At 47.9% G+C, this 25,199-nt stretch overlaps 1 protein-coding gene across 3 annotated transcripts in view; it reads right to left on the bottom strand.

The window, feature by feature from the left end:
* Positions 1-359: 359 nt before the first annotated feature.
* The window catches only part of GDPD5 (glycerophosphodiester phosphodiesterase domain containing 5), a 178,424-nt gene continuing 153,584 nt past the window's right edge, over positions 360-25,199 (bottom strand). For all 3 annotated transcript variants that reach the window (XM_075111935.1, XM_075112106.1, XM_075112024.1), the window contains exons 10-16: positions 22,330-22,480; positions 20,409-20,627; positions 17,446-17,603; positions 15,312-15,459; positions 11,124-11,206; positions 4,425-4,537; positions 360-3,099 (exon numbers count right to left, since the gene is read on the bottom strand). In XM_075111935.1, the coding sequence (XP_074968036.1) occupies positions 2,984-3,099; positions 4,425-4,537; positions 11,124-11,206; positions 15,312-15,459; positions 17,446-17,603; positions 20,409-20,627; positions 22,330-22,480 (988 nt within the window). In that variant the 3' untranslated portion in view covers positions 360-2,983. The remainder of the gene's footprint in view (positions 3,100-4,424; positions 4,538-11,123; positions 11,207-15,311; positions 15,460-17,445; positions 17,604-20,408; positions 20,628-22,329; positions 22,481-25,199) is intronic.

Genomic DNA, 25,199 nt, shown 5'->3' with positions numbered 1-25,199 from the left:
TCTCCATCCCCCATCCCCCAGCCTGTGTGGGTACCGGGGGTGGCCCCGGCCCAGGGGCAGGACCTTGCACTTGGCCTTGTTGACTGTGAACCTGACACGGGCCCACTTCTTGAGCTTGTCCAGGTCCCTCTCGATGGCATCTCGTCCCTCAGGTGTGCCAACTGCACTGCTCAGCTGGGTGTCATCAAGAGGAGAAGCCCCACAACTGTACCGACCTCAAGGAGGACAGATCTCCAAAACTCCTCCTGGTCAGACCTTTAGTTCCCTCACGAAGCACAAAAAAGCGGAAACACAGGGAGAAGATCAAGGCATCTCCCTTTGGCAAGTGATCCCAGAACACAAAACAACGTTACAGGATGGCAGGGGTATACCGACAGTTTATTTCACAGAGCATTGCAGAGTTTATTTTGGTCTAGCTCTATTCTCATCAAAAAAGTATCAATTCTTTAAAAAAAAAAAAAGGACGGTAGCAAGTATTCAGGACAATAATGGTAACAGTCAGTGCATTACGCATAAAGTTTGGGTCTTGTCATAAAAAAAAAGAAAAAAGTGAATTTTGAAAACAACTCTTCATTAGATTGCTTTTAACACTTCCAAGCTTTTAAGCACTTGACCTTTCAGTAAAGTCATCTCCGAGGATAAAAACAGAACATGCAGGTGATTATCAACAGATGCTGAGATTTAACACCATCTCTCACTTGGCAATGACAATCCACCAGGAATGTTTCAATACAGCACCACATTAAAAGGAGAAGCAACTTTGTTCTCAAAAGCCTTGAAATCCACCAAAATCTTGCAGTTCTGAAGAAAAAACACACCGTGTTTCACAGACTTGAGAAAGTACCATATAGAAGGACAGTATGTGGGGAAGGTAAGAGGGAGCATGGACCAGGGTCTTATTCCACTTACATTCATAAAAAACCCCGGGTTTATGCAAAGGAATTAAAGTCTTGATTTGCACTGCTTATGAGGTACTTCTTAAAGCATCACAATTCGTATTTTCATTATCAATAGGGTTATTTTTCTTTTACATAGGTAAGTTGGCCGCTTCTGTCCTCAATTCTTACACACCAAGACCAACACTTTGGGGTTTCAAAAAGCTACTGGAGTACAGCTTAAAAGTGATAGAGCCATCCAGTGCTGCCCAAACAAGAACAAACTGCTCGAGGCTGGTTTTATCGTGGCTTATCTCTGTCCTTTTCAAGCCTGCTTTGGGTGTCGAATATGATGCACATCAGCATCCCCCAGACCACCTTCTCCTCTGCAAGACGACTTCTCCCAGCCACTCACAGGCTGGACAACCCAGCTTGGCCATTGCCCAAAGGCTCAGCCTCAGCTCCCATTCCCTCCACGGTAAACAACTTTGATGCCCATCGCTTTCAAGGCAGCGCACACCAAGCTTCAAAGGAAGCCTGCGCTCAATGGGGTTTCTCACGTTGCGTCGACCAAGATCCAGCAAGGAAGGGAGCAACCCAACATCAGAAGGCCACGGGGACTGAGCCAAGACCCATTCACAGCTCCGGCAGCCTTCCGGCTGGCTTCAGCTGCCTTGGGAACTGGCTCCGTGTGAACAGCAAAGTGACCCAAAAACAGGCTCCTCTCCATGAGGCCTTGAAGGTCCAGAGCAGAGGGCTGAGACCGCCCTTGGGCTGGCTGTGAGCCATTTCAGGGAGGGGGTAAAATTCTACTGTCACCTACTTGGTTTCTGAGCTTTTTTTTATTTATTTATTTATTTTAATCTCTGGTCTAGGATTTTGGTTTAAAGCCTTTTGCATTGGAAACACGCTGATGAGAGCTCTTGCCTTCACGAGCCTGTCAGCATCTGCTGCAAGACCGTCACTCCTTTGGAGGACATGAACATGCAGCTTTAAACATTCTGCTTTTAAAGCAAGGAGGGAAGGTCTCCTTGCAGGAATAAGTTATACTCCAGGGCTACTTCACCTTCCAAACTATTTACAACTCCTTCAACCCTCCATGGGCATCTGGGGGAAGCTCACACTGCACCACCACTTCTTCCTATGTGGGTGCAAGGACAGGGAAGCAAGGAGCATCTGCAAATGCCACTTAGAGCGGCAGGCACTTTAGCCAAATCTGAGCAGTGACGGTGCCCACAGCATTGCTTTTTGCAAGCCATCCAGGCTCCCGACAGAGCCCAACTCAGGGAGAAGATAGAAAGAAAGAAAAGAGTGAAGGGGAAATAAAAAAAGAAAGCATTGCTGCTGGCAGAGGCGAATCTACAGCCAACGCTCACGATTTGCCTTCAAGACTGAGTCAGGACATTTCAAGAAGGCCATTCCCCTGTGAGCATCCAGGCTTTGGGGAAGGAGGACGGGACAGGGAGAAGGTACCCAAGTGACTGAGCCAGTGCAACCCCTTCCCTGGCTCTGACCTTCAGCAGGGAAGAGCAGTGCCACCTCCTCTCCTAGCAAAGCTTCTCTCCAAAGATCCTCCTGTTGCATTAGAACTAAAACTTCATTGCCCAGGAAAGGGGCAAAAGGGGGGACAACAGAAAAAAAAACACAACAAACCATAACAAAAACACCACTTCACGAGAGCATCACAACATTCAGCTACACAGTCGCTGCACCAAGAGGAGGAGGGGAGCAGGGCAAGGGGGAGAAAGGGCAGACATGTCCAATGTGTTTTTCCCAGAACACCCCAAGGGGACTCAGGCTGTCACATCAACATTCAAATAATTTCAGCCATAACGTCAAGGATTTAATGAACACGGTATTTCCGCTCATGCCCTGGAAAAAGTTACACTAAAAAAAAAAATATTCAGATTTTCTACATATTTACAAAAATAAGTCGCCCAACCTCACAACCAGGGAGGTGGAGCAGCTAGCGATGGGGTATGGGAAGGGGTCTCTGCCCGACCAGCAGTTCCTCAAAGGTTCCCATCCCACAGCAAGCAGGAGAGCACGGCTCTCGTTGCCGGAGCGAACGTGGGGGTGGCCACGTGCCGGGGTTGGGTTTGAGCCCCTCAGTTCATCCGCAGCTTGGTGTCCCGATGATCCGTGGGGGTGACCATCTCGTTGGCGTAGCCGTTCTCAGAGCAGAGAGAGAGTTCGTCCGTGGTCTCCACGCCATTGTTGATCTCTGGGGAGGATAGAGAAGGGGTGGGGTGGTGGGGGCATCGTCACAGGGGTGCAAGTCCCAGGAGGCCCCCATAGATGGGGAAACTGAGGCAGTGAACAGCTGTACAATTCCACCACGTGGGAGCCATCTGATCTGGTCCTACAGGGATTTCACCTCAGGTTTAGTAACACTGCATCCATTTAAAACCAGTTCTGAACAGGATCTGCCTCCAAATAGGAGCTCACGTCTAAATTTCAGACCCTGTCAATCCTACCACCAGAGGCAAAACTGGACTGGACCCCCCTCCCTCCCCCCATACACATGATGCTGTCACAGGCTGATTAGTCACCTGTGGGAAAAGGGTGCAAAATACCTGAATTTAATCTCTACCCAAATGGCCAATCTGGAAAAGGGGAGACCCCTATAGTCACTGGTTTCTCTGGGAAAAATGTGCAACCACCAGTGTTTTAACTGTAAACACCCACTCTAAGCAAGAATGTTTCAGAGGCACAAAACTATAATATATATCCTCTACCTCTAAGGATATTTTATGTCTAGAGCATGTTGGGGAGGCTTAATTCTGCTGTGTCCAAATGCTTTCCCTCTCTGGGTTCCCTGGATTTACACCTGATTTTCACCGTCTCTTGGGGGGCAGAGTCAGGCCTGCATTTCATACAATAAGCTCTTTGAAGCAAGAGTTGTCGTTTTGCCCAGTACAATAAACCCTGATTCCCTGCTGGAGGTCTCTAGCGCCTAAATACAAAGAAAGAAAAACCATAAAAAAGCTCAAGGGGGGATTATATTCACATTCAATTGTGAGTTTTCCAGCATCACGCACCAACTTTAATCTTTTAAAGCTAAATGTTTCCCTCTTTGTATGCATTTTTGAGATCTTTCTTAGAGGTGGGGTGAGATGGACACATCGCCAGCACGTTCCACCACAAATAAGGGCTGGGAGGAGCACAAGGACTAATTCCAAGTCTACCCCAAACTCGTCACTGCTATTTGTGTTGACCTATGCCATTATTTTAATTATAGCTTTTGACACGCTATTGACAATTGAGAGCGGAGATGATGTGGGACAATAAAAGAGAGCTGCGTGGTGTCCCTTGGGAAGTTAAATGCAGGATTTTTTAGCAAATCAGTGCTCAGACCTGCACCAGTTTGGGATGGATGAGCCATAACCATATCCCACAAGTGGTTCAGTGCAGCAAGGTCCCTCCATTCACTGTGTCCCACCAGCAGGAGAGGACATCCGTACCAAGACTACCTCCTCCATCAGCAGAGAGCAGGGTGACAGCTAAGGGGTGGAGCAAAGGGCTCTGACTGACCAGCCCCACCCATACCTGAGAAGATGAGCTTCTCCTTCATGATCTTGACGTCCCGGCTGGACCGGCGGACAGCAGCGCTGAGCATGATCTGCTCTGGGTTGTAGGTCCTGATGCTTCCTAGGCGCCACCTGCAAGACAAGAGGAGGATATCAGGGGCTGGTCTACCCGACCACGGGAGCATCCTCAATGCAAGTGGCCACCAACGATGTGGAGACCAAGTCCCAGAGACCCTCATGCCTTTCCTCCCTTGCACCTACGCAACCCCACATGGTAGGGAGGATGTTCAGAGATGAGCATGTTATCTCAGAGGGGTAGAGACACACAAGCAAGTCATCTTCAACCACCTTGAGCATTCTAATTCCACTAATGTCACCAAGGACTGCAGATGCCCCAAACACACCTCTCACATTGGGTATCCGGCTGTCCAAAGGAGGTAGGGCTATTTTGACTCTTAAAGAGAGATTCTTTTCAACGGAACAAGAGACCAAGCCAAGTAAAGAAACCATAACCTTTTCCTCACTGAGTGACATGCTCGTGCTCATGGGAGAAAAGAGCTCGAAGCCAATTTAAGGCCTCAAACCTGACACACAAAGACACCGACATGAGCTGCTCTCCAGCACTGTACAAGCAGACCCAAATGCAGGTAGCTGTCACATACGATGCCCTTAAATTTCATTTCTCCCAGTGCACTTCCCTCCACAAATGCCAGGTGTTTACTTAAACGTTTCTAACCAAACCCTCCACTTTTTAAGCCTTGATGAAACTCAGTGTTCACCAAGTTTCCACCACATGAACAATATGAGGCTGATGAGAACTTGGCTCAACTTAAAATTAGCCAGACTTTTATTCGCCTTACTGAATGCATGTAAAGAAAAATACTGATCCTAGTAATAAGCAATGGCAGCAATTTCAAGGGGGATTTTGCTTTTAAAGCTCTTTTTCCTGGAGGTATTTAAAAGGCATGTAGACATAGCACTTCAGGGCATAGTTTAGGAGGCCTGGGGGTGTTGGGCTGACAGTTGGGCTTGATGATCATAGAGGTCTTTTCCAACCTTAATGATTCAGCCTAAGAGCACCCCTGTAGCAGACCCTCAGCTGAGCTGTTGGCGTTAGGAGTGAAGAGTGGACTTCTGTTGCAATAGGGGAAAACAGGCCTTGGTGGGCCCAGAGAAAGCAGCTGTACCCAAGGACTCATTGCAAAGGGATGCTGTTTAGGCCAGGCTTTCACGGCCCACACCCCACCGATTCAACCTGCCTCCTGACCACAGAGGAAGTAAATCCCATTCTCCCTGCTGGAGCCAGGGATGATATACAGCTATTTGATGGAGAAACAGCTGGGATTTAGGGTGGCTTATAGGGTTTCTGATCTTCTGGCACCATCTAGTGGCTCACCCACACAAGAGAAGGTGAATTGTTTGTTTTTTTTTTTTAACAGGTGACAACCGCCCTCTCTTAAATTTCTAACCCCCTACCCAACCCCAGGAGCAGAGGATTTGAGGAGCCCCACACATATCCAGCCTGGGTCCACAGCATCAGCCTGACAAAGCAACAGCCACAAAAGAAGTTCTGCAATTTTTCCAGGAAAGTCTAGCTGGTGTCGACTTAACGGTGTTTCCAACTCCTTCCCAACTCCCAGTGGGTGACACTGCACCATCAGGCTTTGACTGGGGTATGGATGAAGGTGGCTTCTCTGCTACAGAGAAAAGATGGGGCGGGAGGGCAACAACACAACTCACAGACCCATGGACAAAAGCAACACAAAGGAAGCATTAAAGTATACAAGGCATTAAAGTATATTAAAAAATTAAAATTAAAAAATACTTTTCTTCTATCATCATCTAAGCTGAGCCACTCTGACCTGGAAGACCACCATTTTGCCCTCAGTGTCCCATGCAGGCAGACTCCGCCAAGGTCAATGTGGTTGCAGGTGGATCTCACAGGATAAGACCCTCCTTAAACTATAACCAGGACCAAAACATATTGCTACAACAACAAGTCTTTTCTTTGCCCACAGCATCAGGTTTTTCAGCATCGAGGCTGGGTTGCATGGCCAAAAGACATGATGATCTCTTGCCCATAGGTCCCAGACGTCCCCATGGAGGCACGGGCTATTCTGAGGCACAGACAGACCAGCCTCAAAGGGGTGCAGGAACCAAGGGCTTTTCTCCTCCCGCCAAGAGGAATGACCACTGCTCTCTGCTCCCCATCTCGCATGGTGGCTGCAGTCAGACCCAGGGTGGTTAAATATGCACGAGGGGCCAATGACTCCTCTCACAGGGGTGCATTGCTCTGATTGAACAAGCTAGGAGAGGGCAGCCCCATTTTTCAGGGGTGCTTTGAAATACCCTCTTAGAAGAGCCACCAGTACATTTAATCACAACGCAACTCCAACACCCTACAAAAATACTCTCTGCTGTGATCAGTAGCCTTTGGGTCTCCAGAAACCTTGTTTAATAGAAAATAGCACCTCTCCTACCCCCTTGGACTCTGTTGTGATCAGCCACGTTTAGGACAGCAGCGTGCAAAAAGGCCAGAGAGAGAGCAGGTAGGTCTTGTTCTGGGAGGCTGGCATCAAAGCAGACCAGACGGACACGGGGTGGGAACAGACTAAAAAATACTGGGACAACAACACAGAGACAGCATACATCATGTTAGGGCCACAACCAGACCCTCGGTTTGCAGGGGAGATGCTAAATGGCAGGGAAAGGGGATGAGAGAGCGGCAGGTTGGGGAGAAAACAGAGTTGATTGGTATCGAGGTGATAAAATGGAGCGAGCAAAGAGCCAAGCCAGCCGCAACCTGAGTCCCCATCCAGCGATCGCTCTTGCCTAAAGCCTGCCCAACTCCTCCATGCCTGTCTTCTCCTTATCCACAAGCCAGGGAGCAAGGGGGAGGCAAGAAGGGGAAAAACACCCAACCTCCCTGCATGGCCCCATAGCCAGGCCCTGTTTTGGGGAGATGCTGCAAGGACATAACGCCGCAAGTCCAAGGTACGTCGTGGAGCAGGCAATACTCGCAGGTGGCCAACCCCAACCCCCAAGGCGGTGGGTGGGCAGAGTGAGGGGTAGGTAAGCACAGATAGGGAGTAGCCAAGTCCTCAGAAATACAACCCCATGTCACACAGCGGAAGGAATGGAGAAGGTAACACGTGAAGAGTTCGGTCCGAGTACGGACGCGGTGAAGGCTTTACTGCAGAAAAGCGACAGCGCTTCCCTCCAACGGGATGAGAACGACTGGTAAGAAAACAGCCAATACAAGGAGAAATCTGGTTTTCCATCTGATGGCACTTCAAATCCAGCAGGCTAATTCCCTTCCTGAGTGCAATGCAATTTATTTTTACACTGCATTTGCAGTTTCACTGTGGTGTAACTGCGGAGAGACTCCTGAAAGATACCAAGCTCCGAGTGCAGCAATTTATGAGCCAAACGTTTCCAGCTATTAGCCTTATTAATTCATTCCCAGGGCTAGAGAAGTGCCACTTTGTATAATTGAACAGGTTACATGATTTTCTTTAGAACTGGCCAATTTGGAAGAGGTTGGTGTCAAAAACCTCTGGTAAATGCAGGAAGGAAGGGGGTGTTTTGCACGGGATTATTTCCATGGAGAAAGCATTACATCCACTGGGAATTTCTCAATTACGCCACACCACAGGACCTCAGAATAAGGCTGTTTTAAAAGGCAGCGACTTGGGTCATTGTAACAGAAGGTCAGATTGCCTTCAAAACATCCGCAGGCTTCAGCATCAGGCTCCCGCGGTTCTCATGGCTATGGACTATGCAATGTTCAGGCCCTCATTGCTCCCCTGTGAAGCCAGATGTTTGAAAGCATCGTGAAAAACTGGGTCCTGCCCTGTCCATCTGCAGTGAAGCCGTAGCAAAGAGGGAGAAAGAAAGAGAGAAAGGAAGGTTGAATGAAAAAGAAAGAAGAGGAAAGCACCAGAATTACCTGATCATGTGATAGCTGTGAGATGCCAGAATGCAGCAGAGAGAGAAAGAGGAGGAACATGCACAACAGTCAGAGCAGTAAGAAAATAAACAAGGCAAAGAGGCAAAAAAAAAAAGATCAGTTAGAAGTCATCACAGTTGGTATTTCCCCTCCGGAGAAGCTGCCACAATCCTTTCACCAGGGCTGAAACAGAACAGCAGGAGCAATCCCTACCCACGGCTACGGAGGAGAGACAAGCCATGCGTAGGAGAGAGGAAGAGCACATCGAAGCAGTGGCTCTGTTCCCACCCACCCCCTCATCCTTGCATGAAGGAAGCAGCTCTGTTTTACCCCAAAAAGGACTTGGGGGGGGAAACAACCACCAAACCCAAAACAAAAAAACAACCACAACACTGAAGGCCAAATGCCAAGCCCCATTTCCCGGAGCTGAATCACATCAGCAGGTAGTTAGTTGGGCAATTCTGCTGCGATTTATTTTTGATATATCCTCAACGCTGCTACAAATTCTTTCATGTGGTGGAGAAACTGGAATGGGAGGGAAATGGGTCTCTCCTGCATAAGGCTCTTGGAAGAGCAAGCCCTTTGCTGCAGAAAGTCCAACTTTTGGTGCCAGAGTTTCTCTTTCTTCCTTCTACTGACTTGGGGTTGAGTTGCTCCAAGGGAGAGATCCAAAAGACAACGCTTGGCCCTGCTACGATGGGCCCCACATGGCCAGACATCTCTGAGCAACTGCCTTTCTCCATCAGGTCCCGAGGCTGGGCAGGGAGGCTCAGTGCTCCACGTAGGTGGACCCTGGGGAGGGCTGATAGCAGTTTCCAGCTCTTCTCACCTGTATCATACTTACATTGAGGGTGCAAGAGAAATCCTGCAACAGTGCTTTCCTTCCTTACCCTGCTTCCTCTTGCCCTACACCATCAAATCTCTTCCAAGCTGGAAGAAATTCACTCTGTGTAGAGAGGAAGAGTCCAGCAAAGTCCATGTAGCTGCGACTTCTCCCTCTCCAAGCATGCATCATTTCACTCTGCTCCAGCACCTATACTTCCCATTCAGCAGGTTGAATCAGTTTAATTTCTTCAGCTGTGGCCCCTCCCGGATCTGACTCAGGAAAGCCTTTTGCAGCTGACTTCGGGAGATGATGCAAAAGGCTGCAAATGTGTCATGAACTTGGCCATCAAATTCTGCTCTTCAGAGAGGTCAGTGCCTGTCTCCAGACTCCTCTGTGCACTTCTGTATCTGACAGACACGTACCGGGTCTAAAAAGCAGGGACATCTCTTATTAAACCAACTTAATAAGTTGGTTTGAGGGAATTTGAGGGAGTGAAGGAAGCTTTCAGACAACACAGCCTCCATGCCCTTCTGGAGGAAAGGTTTAATCATCCACAATTCAGATCACAAGACTTCTTAGAAAAAAATGTAGTCTCATCTTAGTCAGTGGTTTCATTAACTGTTGGGAAATCTAATCCAAGAGGAGAGTTTTGAATCGGCTGCTCGCTCCATTATCCCATGCTGGAACTGGGGACCCGCTGGGCACAGGCCTAACAGCGTGGGACCGCGCAAGCCATGAATTTGGACACAATTACAAACAGACCCAACATGTGGCCTGAAGTCAAATCCACCACGGGTGCTGGCAGAAGCAATAGCCTACAGTAAAGTGGCAAAAATACCCAGGTAATTACGCACCCAGGGGAAGGAAAGAGATTGCCGCAAGCAGATGATCTGGGACAACACGACAGCAAAATCACTAGCTCATGAGGCTGAAGCAAATAAAATTGCTGCTTTTAACACAAAGGCATTTCAGATATCAAGAAGGAAGGAAAGCATAGGTCCCTTGATGTCTCAGGGACAGTTGTTCATGCATGCCAAAGCAGATGAGATTATAGAGCTGGGGAAGAGGCAATGCGACTTCAGAATGACACGTTTTCCCAGGAGAAGGCTGCTGCTTCTCGCTGGAGGGAGCTCACCTCTCTCTGAGCTCACTCTTTTTCCCAGAGAGGGTTATTACACTGTCACCACTGACAGCTAAAATGCCTCTGGGACAAAAGGCACATCACCGGGAGGACACCATGGTTTCCTCCAGTATAATCAAGAGGAGGGTAGTTTGGCCAACTCTGTAATTAGGAAGTTGATTTACCTCCTCCTGATTTATCAGTGCCTTAACTTGCTCTGCTCCTAGGTTTTACACTCCATATTTGTTTTCAGGGCCCCTGGCTAACAGGCTTCTGCTGTGCCTTCATCAAATTCCCGCTCTCCCTTTTCTTTGGAAAATGGAGAGAGCTTCCCTATGCATCAAACTAAGCAACTAATTTGATTTGCTAAATCACAGTATTTCTATTTCTTCATCCAAACGGGAACTGATTTAAGAACACTACAACATGTTCTTTTTGAAGACTATAATGGTGGCATTTCAAAACATCTCTTCTTCCTTTAAAGCATTTTAATCTTGTTTGCAATGTCCATTTCCCTGAAGCATTTACAGTTTCTCCCCCACACGCATTTATGAGCGGAGCAAGGCGTTTATCGCTACTATTTTGAGATGTCTCATTCTACTTAAGAAGTGGCGACTACATCCAATTCATTGTCACATCTCAGAAGTGCAATTATTGTTTGCAGTCTTTGTAGGGATTTTTAATAAACAGCTTCCCTGCTATTGCAATCCGAGCGCCCGAGGAGCACGGTGCTCCTGTCGCCCATCTCCACCCCACGCTCTGAACAAAAAAAAAAACCCCACACGCCGCAAATACAAAGTCATGCTGTAACAATGCTACTTACTTCTGGAATATAAAAACTCCTACAATTACGATAAATGAAATGAGATCAGACGTGATCCAGATTAGGTGGTACTCGTCTGGAGGCTGGAAGACAAAAAACAGAAGCAGACCTTAAACCTTCTGGTTTGTACAATCACAGAGAGAGACTACACAAAGAAAAGCACAGAGCTGCAGGGGTCACGTATAAATCACAGTGTTTATGACATTTCTAATGTTAGTCTGTCATCCAAAATGACGTTATCAGGCAAAACTGCAAACAGGAAAAATTTAAGCTCGCCCTCCTTTTGTGTGCTGACTTTTTTCTCAGAGCTTTTTGTGCTGGAAGTTTCCCATCTCAGCTGTGCCTTGAGGTGAGGGTGAGATGCTGTTTGGAAACCCGAGTCTGTGGGAGAACACAGAAGTATATACACATCGCACATGGGACATTCTGAGTGCTGGTGTTAGTTGTTTTGCACAGTCCCCACGCTATAAGCATATACTTCTCTATTTCCGACCTTTAAGGCACTGGAAGCTCTGGCTTCATTGGCCAGTCTAAGTGACTGGTCATCACACCAGCTAAACCCATCACCTGAACCTAGCGCAGTCACACATGACTTCACATTGATTTTTGTGCTGCCCAGGCAAGAGCAGCGCAAGTAAAGCCAAGAAAGTAAAGCGATGATAACTCCTGGTGGTGCTCAGAAGGCACCTACCCAGGACAGCCACCACGACGCTAACGAGTTTCTCCTATCCCAAATATAGACCAGTCCCAACCAGGAAAAAGTGCCTGATTTCATACCAGATAGATCCACCCCAACCACCAACACCATCATTAATGCGCGCAAGTAATATTTCGTTAGAGAAACAGAATATGTAATGCATAAAGTTGAGGCCACGCAATGGTAGTGTGACACGGATAAAAGCAGTTGGGAGGCAGCAACTCTGCTACCTCTGTCTCCCCGAGAACAGCCTGTTTTTCTGCTCAGTGAATCTTTGTGTCTCAATTTATCCTGTGAAAATGTGCTATATAATTAGCAGGGCAATGCTTTAATTAGCCAATGCTTCTGATGGAGATTTAATCCTTGTATTTTCCAGCTTAATTACAGAAGGGTGACATTTAATGTTACATTTGCTGCATCTATTAAGAACAAAATTGATGTTTCCCATTTTCTTGGCAGGACAGTGCCATCATAACTACTTTGAATGGAAACTCAAGAGTCTTCTAAGTTAGAACAAAATCTACACATCTACATTTTTCATTTATGCAACTGATGGTATTTCACACAACTGAAAAACCTAAATAGCAGGTTTTCCTGCAGGGTAAAAGTTGCATTTCCAATGATATACCCCAACTGATAGGTAGACAAACAGAGCTTTCTGGGGAAACTCCAGCACCCGATTACAGGTATTACATATTTTTTAATAAAGTCATGCAAAAAGCTCAAAGCTAGAAGGTTTTTGTACAAAATCAAGGTTTTATAAGTGACAAAAATGGAATTTCAAGGTGATCAAAAGGGGGAAATTGGAATTTTTCAAAGACATCCGTCCCACACACATCGTTACTATAGGAGTGCCCGGTGAGCAGATGCCCCCTCAGCCCTGCAGAGGGGGGATCACAGGTCAAACATCTATTGTTGAGACAATTTGTTGTCCTGCTCCATCTGCACCAAGATCTGCTCAGGTATTTGCTAGATTTCACCTGCAGTTCCCCCTTTTTAGACAGGGCTGTTTCAGCGGGATTATTTTGGGTTTTTTTTGGGGGGGGGGGGCTTGTTGTTGTTACTTTTGTTTTGTTTTAAATAAGCTTTACCCAAAATAAGTCCTACTTTTGAAATCCTCACATTTGCAACCTGTCAAACCCTTCATCAGCTCAGTGTAACTGAGCAGAGAGCAACGCAAACCCTGGCTCTGGGCTCTGAGGGAGACTCCCACAATCACAGAATCACAGAAGGGTTGGGGTTGGAAGGGACCTTTAAAGCTCATCCAGTCCAACTCCCTGCCATGGGCAGGGACACCGTCAGCTCGATCAGGTTGCTCAGAGCCCCGTCCAGCCTCACCTGGAATGTGTCCAGGGATGGGGCATCGACCACCTCTCGGGGCAACCTGGGCCAGCATCTCACCACCCTCTGCGTAAAACATTTTTTCATCCCCCAGCCTGTGTGGGTACCGGGGATGGCCTCGACCCAGGGGCAGGACCTTGCACTTGGCCTTGTTGAACCTCATGAGGTTCTCCCAGGCCCACCTCTCCAGCTTGTCCAGGTCCCTCTGGATGACACCCCGTCCTTCAGGCGTACCAACCGCACCGCTCAGCTTGATGTCATGTGCAGACCTGCTGAGGGCACACTCAATCCCACTCTCTGTGTCATTGATGAAGGTATTAAACTGTACCGGTCCCAGTACGGACCCCTGAGGGACACCACTCATCACCAGTCTCCAGCTGGACATCGAGCCATTGGCCACTACTCTTTGGATGCAACCATCCAGCCAGTTTCTTACCCTCCCAACAGTCCACCCATCAAATCTGTATCTCCCCAGTTTCATGGAGAAGGGTCTCACACCAGGCACCTACTTTAAGGACATCAAGTTAGGAGCTGAACCCCAGCTCAAGCCTTTCAAACCCCTTCTCTTTGCCACATCTGATGGCCTTTGTTCTTACCAGCAGCTTTCTATTAGGAGTAGAGGGGAGAGAAACTGTCACTTTTTCTTCTTTGTTTTTCCTTTTCTTTAACTGAAACAGAAGCTAAATGTATTGTTGCAATTGCAAATGGCCCGTGGGTGAATGGAGCAGAACAGATTTGCACTGTTCAGCTGGCGATAAAGCCCAATGAAGCCCCCAAGGGCAGTGGGAAGCCAAAGCCTGGCAGAAACAACTGACTCACTCTAGGTCCTGAGCCATGTTCCACGTGGTGGAGGAGGCTCAGATGGCAAAGCTCGTTATATTACATCAACCAGGCACTTCAATATGCATGAAATCAAGGTATTTTTATGCTGCTGATGATATGAGTGCGCACTAACAGCAGAGTTGGTAATCTGGCAGATGGGAGAGCCCTTGGAGGAGGGCTGCAAGTACCAGCTGATTTTCAATGCCAGCTAAGGAGCTTTTGGAGTAAAAATCTGCCAGTGATGTGCACACAACTCCTGCCAGCTATAGTGGAGGACGGATGTTTGCAGCAGCACAATTCAGATGATTATAATCTCTTCTGCCAACAGATTCAGCCTTTACAAAACCGTTTTCAATTCTCCAGCTTCAGCACGCTCCAGTGTGAATTTGCGCAGTCAGACACAAGCAGTAGGTTAAGCTACGGCTAAGGACATCATGCATAGATGTTCACCCATTTAGGCCGTAGTCTTGAGGTCCTACCTCCAGCTAAAGATGCAGCTAACTCACTAACATCAAATTCTCCTTGTGCTCATCTCATTCGCCCCTTTCCCAAGCAGATCTGCCAGAGCAGCAGGTGAAGCAGCTGCCTCCTGTCCTACTCCTGACAGGATCTGTCATCAGAAATCAGCCCCTCCATCACATACATACACACCTCCACAGCTGAGCTTTTGTTCTGGGAATACTTTGATGCAACTATTTCATCATTTTCCTTCCACTCCAACATGAATATTTCTGTTTTGTTCAGAGACCCAACATGCTAGTGGACTTTTCAGACAGTTTACTGGCTAACATGGCGGGTAAGGGGGCTACCTTTGGTCTCTGGTTGTTCCTTGACTGGCAATGGGGTAGCCAGAGGTAACAATTGCCTTCATTTGGTATTAAAAATAGGCAAGAAGCTCATTTTGAAGCCTGCCTGAAACACAGAAGCCAGATTTGCTGGTTCACCTGTGTGCCTGATTCTCCTACAACTCTAACAGCAGCTCAGCAGGGTGGAAAGGTGTTTTTCCATTGGAGGAAAATGGAAAAGTCCTATAGGTCAAATGGGCACGCCACACAATCTCCAAGGGTCCCAAACCCTGTACGGGGGAGAGGTGAGGCCATCTGAAGGAAGGGACTGTGCAAGAGAAGCATTGATCCGCTACCACGTCAGGGATCAGACATATGGAGGGTGAAAACCCTCAAGCCCAATAGCACGTTGAACCCAACAAAACCTTCCTGGAGAAACCCACCAGGCATATGGCTGCAATGGTCGACGGCCACCTCTACGCCCCTGCCACTGCATTCCCTTCTTCCAGGGGTTCACAGCAGCTTCCCAGGCACCCTGCTTACCATGAGCCAGATGGGAAAAGGCACCTTGCGAAGGACGTGGGAGCTGTCGGAGGTGACCGACTGGACGCCCACGCACCACAGGATGGAGTATAGCCAGGGCTCGTTCACAGTGTAGAGATTCACGCTCAGGTTCGCCATGGCGTAGTCTCTGCCAGGAGACAGACAGGGTGAGATGTGAGTCCCCCAGCAAATGTCAAACCCTCGTCTCCAAGAGGAGAGCTCTTGTCATCAGCCACCGCTGTAATCATGGCTAGATTTATTTGGTTTGAGTCACATGAAATAGGTTTAACAGGGCACAGTCACTTCATAAGCAACCCAAGGGCATTGCAAACAAATGGTTTGAGCTTGAAAGCTTTCTTCACCTCTTGGATGCTACCCGACCCAGGCCACATCCCGTCGCAGATACTTCCTCACTAATGATGGGCACATCATGTTTTTCTAACAACTACCTCATCATGTTGATGTAAACTTATCATCTGGCTCAGATGCCTGTAACACTTCATAGCCAATTTACTTAATTAAAATCTGACAGACTGCGTTTCCAACATCAATTCCTATAACTCCCATGCCCTTGTTTTGGGGTCGGTTGCAGAGTTACAGCTTCCTGAGGTCATTTTCCAAGAAGCTAAAACCACAAGCTAGGGTACAGGAGCTCTCAGCAACAAACCAAGCACTGAAAGTAGACTCCCTGTACCCATATGATTTGCATAAATTGCTCTGTTTCCTTATCTACGAAGCAGAAGCATCACTAATCTCCTTTGCATGGGCAGCAGAGAGATTAATCCTTGCAATTCAGTATCAGCAAAGCACTCTGAGGTGGAAGGCCACCATACAAGATGAGGACATCTCAAAGCTCACAACATGATCAAGCTACTCCAAAGGCTACGGGATTCTCAAGGGCAGAGGTTGTCACAGCAGTGTTACCTCCAAATGCTGATTTTTGAGGGGGACTGAGGAAACTGTGAGAACAGGGCTTGTTGAGCTTGCTCTGGCCTGTGTCGCAGGACTGCAGCAACATTTGACTGGGCACCGCCAGGCCTTCAGGGTTCAAGAAACACTCAGGTGCCCGATCTGATTTTGGAGACAGCTGAGGTGGGATTGATGAAAGATTGGAGCTGATGAGCTGGGATAGATATGAGAGTTGGCACATGGTCCTCCCCATGAGATAGAGCAAATAGGTGAAACACAGGCAGGCATTACCCTGCAGGTAAAGCACAGACTTGGTTTTAAGGGAGAGCAACCAGACCAATTGCTGGAAGCCACAGAAAGACACCACTGGATTATGCTAAACAAGACCATGCTCTCAAACAGCTGCAGGGCTCAGCTCTTCTCTACTTCTAGCCCAGAGAGACAGTAAGACAGCTCCTTTGAAGATATTTTTCCTTCTGAAAACCTGTCTCATTTTCAAGTATTTCTTTGGGAAAAAAATTAAACTCTAAAAAAAGAGAAAAGCTGTACTAGACACAATCTGCCCTTTCCAAGAAGAGGGCAAAGCTGTGAGCTATCACGCTGCGCAGTTCAAATACAGGCTCGAGGAGAAGGAGAGGAACCCCACACTGCCAATCTCATTAAAAAGAGGAGACCTCGCCAGTCTAAATAGCTGACAAAGGACAATAATGAGTCGAGTGAATTCTTTGTGAAGAGAAATTTCTAAGAGCATATCCAGACTTTGGACTAATCAAAATTCTGCGGTAGCAACTCTGGAGCAAATGGAAGCAAAGGGCAGCTGCTAATGAGGGTGAAACAGCACTTGGAGGTAATTGGTCTGTAAAGCCTTCACTTTTTCCAGAGCTGACAGGGTAATAAGAATCAGCTGATTCATGTATTTGTATTTCAGAAAGTATAATCATATACTGAATTAGCATGTAGAGTTATTACAGTCCGCTGTGTGCTCCCGGGAACAGCCTGGATTCTGGGTGATGTGTAGGGCCAAGCTTGCACAGCTCATGCTTTCAAGAGCAAACCCATCTGAAAAAGACAACTCTGTGCAAATACGACAGCCCAGGATGACAGAAAACATGCTGCTGAGCCAAGGATGCACACAGGACATGAGGTTAGCAAGGATGCACAGAGCTGTGGGCACCTGCCACGGAGCACACGGGCTATCACGCAGAGTCCAAACAGAAGGCTGTACCTGACATCCTCGTTCGTGACCTTGGTGTAACGCAGGTTGAGCTTCACAATGCCCTTCTCCCTCATGCGCTCTGCGTCCAGCTTGAGGCCAGAAGTCTGCTGGAAACCCGGCGCAATCTGTCTGACCAGCTGCCTCTCCGTGTCCGGCAGCCACATCACCTGCAGAGGGAGCGAGACAGAGGACAGCTATGGCAAAGACTGTTCACAAAGCTGGTGGCACGAGACAGCTGGTTTACACCAAGCCAGAAGCAACAATCACATGAGAGACTGCCTCGCTTGTCACACAAATTGTCTAGGAGACAATTACAGCCTCCCACATCTCTATTCAACTGCATTTGAACAGACGCCTCTGGCATGTAAAGCACAAAAACTTAGAGGTGAAAAGCATTGAGATACAAAGGGATCAGGCCAAGGGCTCATGAGAAGGCACATGGTGTGTTGTTGAAAACCTGTCCTCCCTGCTCAGTTCAGGGCACCAAGAGAAACTCTGTGGATATATCCTTAGAGTTTTATAAAACTGACAGTGCAGACAGGATGCACAGGAGAAGCCTCCCATGATCCCATGGATAAGACTAGTTTTAATCACCTCCTTTTATCAGGGCTACATCTACTCCAATCCAGGGCAAGGATTTCCCTAAGTCCATGCCACGCTTTAAAAGCCTGTCAAATGAATTACTGTTAACATGCTCAGCTGCCAGGTGTAAAAGGGATGCAGGAACCAAGCTGGGCAGTTTTATGGCTTGTGCCACACAGAAGCTGGGCCCAACCAGATGATCTCAGCAGCGCCACTGGGCATCGCAGCACTTCAACCCATGTTTAATAGCGACACTCAACTACCAAAGCATCAGAGCAGCACAGATGCAGCCATATACATCTTCAATAAGGCACCATAAAACCTGAGTGAAAAAATATCAATTTACAACGCCCCATCTATGTTGTGTCTATTTTTCTCCCATTCTCCATCCCAATATCCAAGGAGAAGTCAGCATGGTCCTCCTTTGGGTCTCCCCAAGCTGGCAGAGGCTTGTGAATAACACTGTCACTGCAGCCACGTAGTTAATTGGAAATTGGGTGGCACTGTCAGTCACTAGAAAGACAGATGGAAGTTAAAAATAGCTCTGTTCCCTCCTGGGCCCATCACTGCACAAGTCAGTGCTGAACTTGTCTGTGCATGCAGATGCACCTAATTGGTACAGATGAAATGTCTGAGCTGCGAACGATGTAGTCATTCCACTTGCCAACCTCACTATGCTATTTTCAACCAGCCCATATTCAGGGGAAAGCACAGGACAAATGAAAGGACCAGATTTCCTTCCCTAGACAGGTCAAGAAGCGGAGTTTTCCAAGGGACACCCAGAGTCCCCAGGTCTGGGTGCCCTTCTGACACATGGGAAGTGGTGCCCTCCCTCCAGAAGAGATCAGAGGTAGCTCCTGGTGGGCTGGGTGTAGCTCTGTACCTTGTGGTCAGAAATCAAAGTCTGGAAGAGATCTCTGCACAGGCTCCTGGCAGGACCTGTGGTCCATGGAGAGAGGAGCCCACGCTGGAGCAGGTTTGCTGGCAGGACTGGTGACCCCGTGGGGGACCCACGCTGGAGCAGCCTGTTCCCGAAGGCTGAACCCCACGGACAGGACCCACGCTGGAGCAGTTCATGAAGAACCGCAGCCCATGGGAGGGACCCGCGTTGGAGCAGTTCATGGAGGGCTGTCTGCTGTGGGAGGGGCCCCACGCTGGAGCAGGGGAAGGGTGTGAGGAGTCCTGCCCCTGAGGAGGAAGGAGCGGCAGAGACGATGTGTGATGGACTGGCCCCAACCCCCATTCCCCGTCCCCTTGCACTGCTCAGGGGGAGGATGTGGAGAAATCGGGAGTGAAGTTGAGCCTGGGAAGAAGGGATGGGTGGGGGGAAGGTGTTTTTAAGATTGGGTTTTTATTTCTCATTATCCCATTCTGATTTGATTAGAAATAAATGAAGCAAATTTCACCGAGTCAACTCTGTTTTGCCCATGACGGTAATTGATGAGTGATTTCTACCAGCCCTTATCTCAACCCACAAGCCCTTTGTTATATTTTCTCTCCCCGTCCAGTTGAGGAGAGGAGTGATAGAGCAGCTTTGGTGGGCACCTGACGTCCAGTCAGGGTCAGCCCACCAGTTATTTAAAATGAAGGAGTCAGAGGAAGAGGAAGGGTTCCCTGCTGCTCACAACTGTCCTCCAAGTCTCAGACACTTCTCTTGTGTCCAAGGCTTTTATCAAATCTGAGGTCTCTTCCCACCAAGAGAAGATCTCTACTCCAATACAAACCAGGGTCAGCACTGATTTCAGACCAGGTTGCTCAGGGGTTAGCCTAGTTGGGTCTTGAAAAGCTCTGTGGATGGAGATCCCTCAGTCTTTCCAGGCCAGTCTGAACACTTGCATGGCCTCTCAAGGAAAACTAGTTTCCTTATACCCAGCAGGAATCAATCCTGTTTCAATGCATGACCATCGTCTCCCATCCTCCTCACCTGCAGCTCAGTGAAGAGCTTCAGCCAGCTCCCCAACAACCTCCTTGCCAGTACTGGAGAGGCCTAACAGCAGCTCTCAAACGTCTTTCCTTTTCCAGAATGAAGAGACTCAATTTTCTCAGCCCCTCCTCATGTGTTCAGCTCCCTGACCAGTACGGTGGCCTTTGCAGGACTTGCCCCAGTTTATCAACATCGGTCTTTTGTACTGGTGAGCACCACCACCACATGATTGCTGAGTCAGGGGAATAATTTATTTCCTCCATCTACTAGCTATACTACCACAAGTACAGCCCAAGGTGGTGTCAAGCCTCTGGGACCACCAGCCTGGAGGCACAGTCCTCTGCAGCATGACTTTGTGGCATGAAGCGACATTTCAAATCAAGTGTTCAAACGGATGAAATGACACACATTCTGGGTTCCATAAGGAGGGCAATTTTAAAAACATCACCAACCCCACAGAACTCACAGCCTGTTGCCGAATTCCTGATGCCAGGATGGTTTCCAGGGTGATGTTGATGTAAGTGCTGTAGTAAGGATGAGCTGGTGGCAGGTCCTGGAAGTTCAGGATGAGCGATGTGTTGTCCTTGATCACCTCTAGCATATCTGCCAGCTTGCAGACTGACTGGTTGGCAGCTTCCACGTAGTCAGACCTTGAAAGAGACCCGGCCATCCAGAAAGGGTCGTTCTGAAAGCAAAGCACATCCTGGCATTAGTGCCACAAAGCCCAGACTCCTCAAAATCGGATGAAGACCCTCTTTTATCCCACCTTGGCAACAGCTGACAGCCACACTTCATGACCATCTTGCAGCTTGCTGAAGCTCTGTGCCTCAGTTTCCTTACCCAAGGGGAGGTCACTAAAAGCAAGGTGCGCTGGGCAGGTCACCCCATTTTCAGGGGGACAGCAGAGCTACAAGGCAGTACTGTAATTTTCCAAGGTAGTAAGCTGAAAATGTACTTTCTCACAGTATGTACATGGTCACCAAGGCTTCTTCAGAACCCAAAAATAAAAAAAGACCAGCTACTATATAACCAAAAGTGATCAGGCAGGAGACATGGGCAGTTGGAAGAGATGGGCTCCTGACTTAAGGACATTCAGGAATGGCTCTGCTTCAAAGAACATCCCAAAAAGCAGCCTTCCCGTTGCTGTCTTTGCCCTTCTCATCTGGCAAGCAGCAGTTTTCCCTGCATTCCCACTCCCACAACCGCATGTGCAGGCCAGCCAAGTTTCTGTGCAGCAACACATGCAGCTGTAATTCATCGACATCCCCATCACACCTCTAGAGCAGCTCAGATCAGAACAGCAGTGAAGCTACAGTGGTTTCAAGGCTTCCTCCAAGAAAGCACCCGCAAAGCTCCAAGCAGGCATGTGAAAAGCAGTATGTGAGCTTGCATGACTGCAGCAATGCCTCAGCAAGCCACGTTCAAGCTTGCACGAGTATGCCAAAGTGCTGCAGCCCTTCTCCTAGACTGCAGCTAACGCTCTCCAAGAAGGTTATGGCCGCTGGCCAGAGAGCAGCTTGGCAAAAAGAAATCCCACCTGCAATCTGGTTGCACGCTGAAGGATGGGTCAAGCCCATGCCAGAGCAATTCTTCCTCCCTGGGACTTCAAAGGCTGAATTAGCCTGACCCTATTCATGAAGAACTTGGCCAAGGCCCTCAGAGACCTGGTGTGAATTTGGGGTGTCCTGTGCAGGGACAGGAGTTGGACTCAGTGGTCCTTGTGGGTCCCTCCCAACTCAGGATGTTCTATGATTCTTAGTGCCTAAACTGTTCCTGAAACAGCAAGGCTGCAGCACCCCAAGAGCCAGACATCACTTATCTTCCCTACTTTCACTCCCTTCTGCTGGGCAAGTGAGAGTTGAGCCATTGCAATGACTCACCCCCCATACCTAAAGCTGGAGGCTTTAGGTGTAAATTTGGAGTTGTCCTGTGGAGGGACAGGAGTTGGACTCAGTGATCCTTGTGGGTCCTTTCCAACTCAGGACATTCAACGATTCTATGATTTTCTTGCTTTTTCTTTGTAAAGGCAATTGTCTCCAAAAACAAGTTACAGAAAAAGGAACAGCCTATAACACACTGTCTTTCCTGTTCTCTTTGTAACCACATTCCTCCTCCTGGGGGTCTTGAAGTTCTTGGTGGTGTCAACCAGGCATTAAGGCCACTTCTTCCAGGTGGTGGAAGAGGCACAGAAAGCCAATGTGTCTTTTGGACCAAGTCTAAGTTTAGCAGAGGAAAGAACTAAATGTGATTTAGCTCTTGGTCCAGCTGCACTTCAGACCATTCCACTGAGGAGATGGATCTACACCTCTCCACCTCAAAGAGGGTTTAGGATGAGCTTTTATCCCATGGCCATAGCTCTAGGACATCCTCTCCATGGCTGTACGCACCTGTAGGAACCACTCTCCAGCATTGAGCTTTTCCAGGTCGGTCCAGTTGAACATGGAGGAGTGCTCATAGGCCCGCTCTGGAAACACTTCCTCCACATTTGTTGTTCTCCTGAGTGTCTTGTCATGCATCAGAAACGGCACTCCATCATAGCTGCAAAGACAGTGAGAGGCCCTGTTACAGGTGGATGTGCACAACCACGCACACAGTACTAGAGAAATGCCATTCCCACTCCAGCCTCTCTCATGGCTTCACATCAAGATAAGTGTGAAGATCTCAAAAAGCTTAACGCATCCCCCAAAACAGTTGAAATGAGATGCACCCAGGGGGAAAAGTCTCTTAGACACCTGCTAGCTGTTTGCAGTCATTCAAATGCTGACGTAACCCTGTCCATCCTACCCTCCCTCCCTCCTCACCACTCCACTACCCCCTCAAAAACTTCTAGAGTGCCAAACTCAGATAGCTTGGACAAGAACACCCAACCCTGAATGCTCAGGCTAACCAAAACTTTCTGCAATGTCTGTAGCTCCACATAATGTCAGAGTTTTTCCATACCCTGTATGCACAGACACACAAAAACTGTTCTCAAATTGTTAATAGCAGATGATGAGTAAGATTTTCAAAGGCTCTCAAGCTATATGGGTACTTGATGTTCACAGGCTTTCAGCAAGATGCAAGGGCTCCAAAGCTACCAAAATTGCTCTGAAATGGCCTTTTTCAACTGAAAATTGGTTTCAGGAAACAGCTATGCTCACATGAGTTGTTAAGTTCACGCATCTTAAAGAAAACCCAGCTCTCAAATGAACCTAAGTAGCCAAATGCATGCCCTGTGGTTTTCAAGCCACCTAGATATTACAGAACAATGGTTCTGAGAAACCTAAAAAGCTCTTTAAACTTTATTCCAGCCCAATTTTCTGTGACTGGATCAGTGGTAACACCACGCAGGGCAGTGAAAATTGCTACCAAGGGCAGAGCAACAGCCACCCATACTCAGAAACCAAGACAGATCCAGCACAGCCAGCCTGATTATAATGACATTTTCCAAATCGAGGAGCCCATCTTCATAACAGGAGACTCACAAAGTCTGGAAAGGAAATGGGGTTAAAATACAAACCCCATTTGAACTGGGAGACAAACCAGAGCGCTCGCCCCCAGAGCTAGAGCGAACACAAAAAACAATTTTAGATGATGGAGAAAACCCTGCCTCAGCTTTACCATTGCCTGCAGGATTCCCCTATCACAACGGTCACTGGCATCTTTAGTTGCTATTTCTAGCATGCAATGTGCCAACCACTTCCCCCCACAACCCAAAGCAACAATGCTGACACAGCCATACCATGCTCAGCAACACACTACGCTGCAGCACTCAGGAGGGTTTTTAATAAATATAGTTTAAAAAAAAAAAAAAAAACCAGAAGAAAAGATGCTAAGCAACTGCAGAATGAAGAGTGTGGAGTGTTTAAGGGCGATAGGAGCTCAAACCTTAACATCTCATAGCAGAGCATCATCAGATACTGCTAAGCCTTAACCACAGTGCAGAAATCCTATGGGGCACTTAACATTCGCTCCCTCCTGCCTAATCCTTCCCCTTACGGAGCCACTCAGCACTACCCAAGGATAACCACAATGTATTAGCAGGCACAGGTTTGAAAAAATAATTCAGAGGCAGAAAGCAGAGCTTTAGAAGCAGAGATGTGGGAAGAGGTAGAAAATGGGACAGGAATGCGCAGCAATACGACACTCCCGCTGCTCGAAGCAAAGCTGGCTTTATAACCAGTGCTGGCTTTATAATCAGGGCCACCCAGTTTGGGGTGTGTAATGGGTAGGGAGCAGGATGTGATAGGTCTGAGTGTATGTCCAAGCAGCCCACCCATGGCTGACATGTGCCTAGAGGAACATGGAGGCATCCCACAAGTGGATGTGGAGTGATGGAGGTGGAGTGGACCCATCAAGCCACAGGCACAAAGAACATCCTTCCAAGGGTGCAATGGGTGTTGTGCTGCAAACCCTTCCCAAAGTTGCTGCCACCTGCATTGATAGCTCACTTTTTGGGCTGAAGGTCAATGGAGTCCTCTTTTTATAAAGACACTTGGGTCTCCTAGAGAGGGCCTCAGATAAGCAATGCCCATGATGGCCCAGTTAAGCTATGGATACCTGGAGTGCTCCTCTGGGATGGCTAACGAGTGGCAACATGGAAAGATCGTGGAGTCCATCTTTCCCCTCGGCCAGTGCTAATGGAAGCAACCAGTTCAGCCACAGCACGAGCTGATGATCAGTTGTGAGCGTGGACATACAAGTTGTCCCTTCACAACAATTAATGAACAGATTTTTGAAAGATTTGTATTGCAAATATCCCAATTCATCTTTCATCCTTCCACTCCCTAGGTGGAAGAAATTTATTTAGTTTTTATATCATTTGCTCTCAAACAATTACACAAAGAACAAAAAAGCACCCTAACAATTAAAGTTCAAAAGCCCATCTTCCACCAGACAAAAAAATTATCTTTCCATCAACGCTAACCTCCAAAGCAGTCAGGGAAAAAGAAAATATCAGCTTTGAGTCTCTCTTGTATTTATAACTGGAAAAGAGACAAACTGAGCGATCGCCACGATAAGGCATTTCTATTCCCTTCACGCCACTTCTGCCCCCTCGCATGTCTATGTAACGCATGCAAAAAACACAATTCAGAAAAGGAACAAGAATATACAAGAATTCCCATACTCCTGGAACAAAGCACAGTTCTTGAACTAACTAACTCTAAATCCTCTCTGAATTGGCCTTGTCAATTCAGCTCAATATTTGCCTGCAAGGAATGACTTTCGGACAGTTCACAGCATCACCAGGTTCCTCCTTCCCCAGCATTAGTGACAC

This window comes from Phalacrocorax aristotelis, chromosome 1 (assembly GCF_949628215.1).
Source record: "Phalacrocorax aristotelis chromosome 1, bGulAri2.1, whole genome shotgun sequence".
NCBI lineage: Eukaryota > Metazoa > Chordata > Aves > Suliformes > Phalacrocoracidae > Phalacrocorax > Phalacrocorax aristotelis.
The sequence above is the reverse complement of the archived record's forward strand: the minus strand, read 5'-3'. Positions and strand labels throughout refer to the sequence as shown.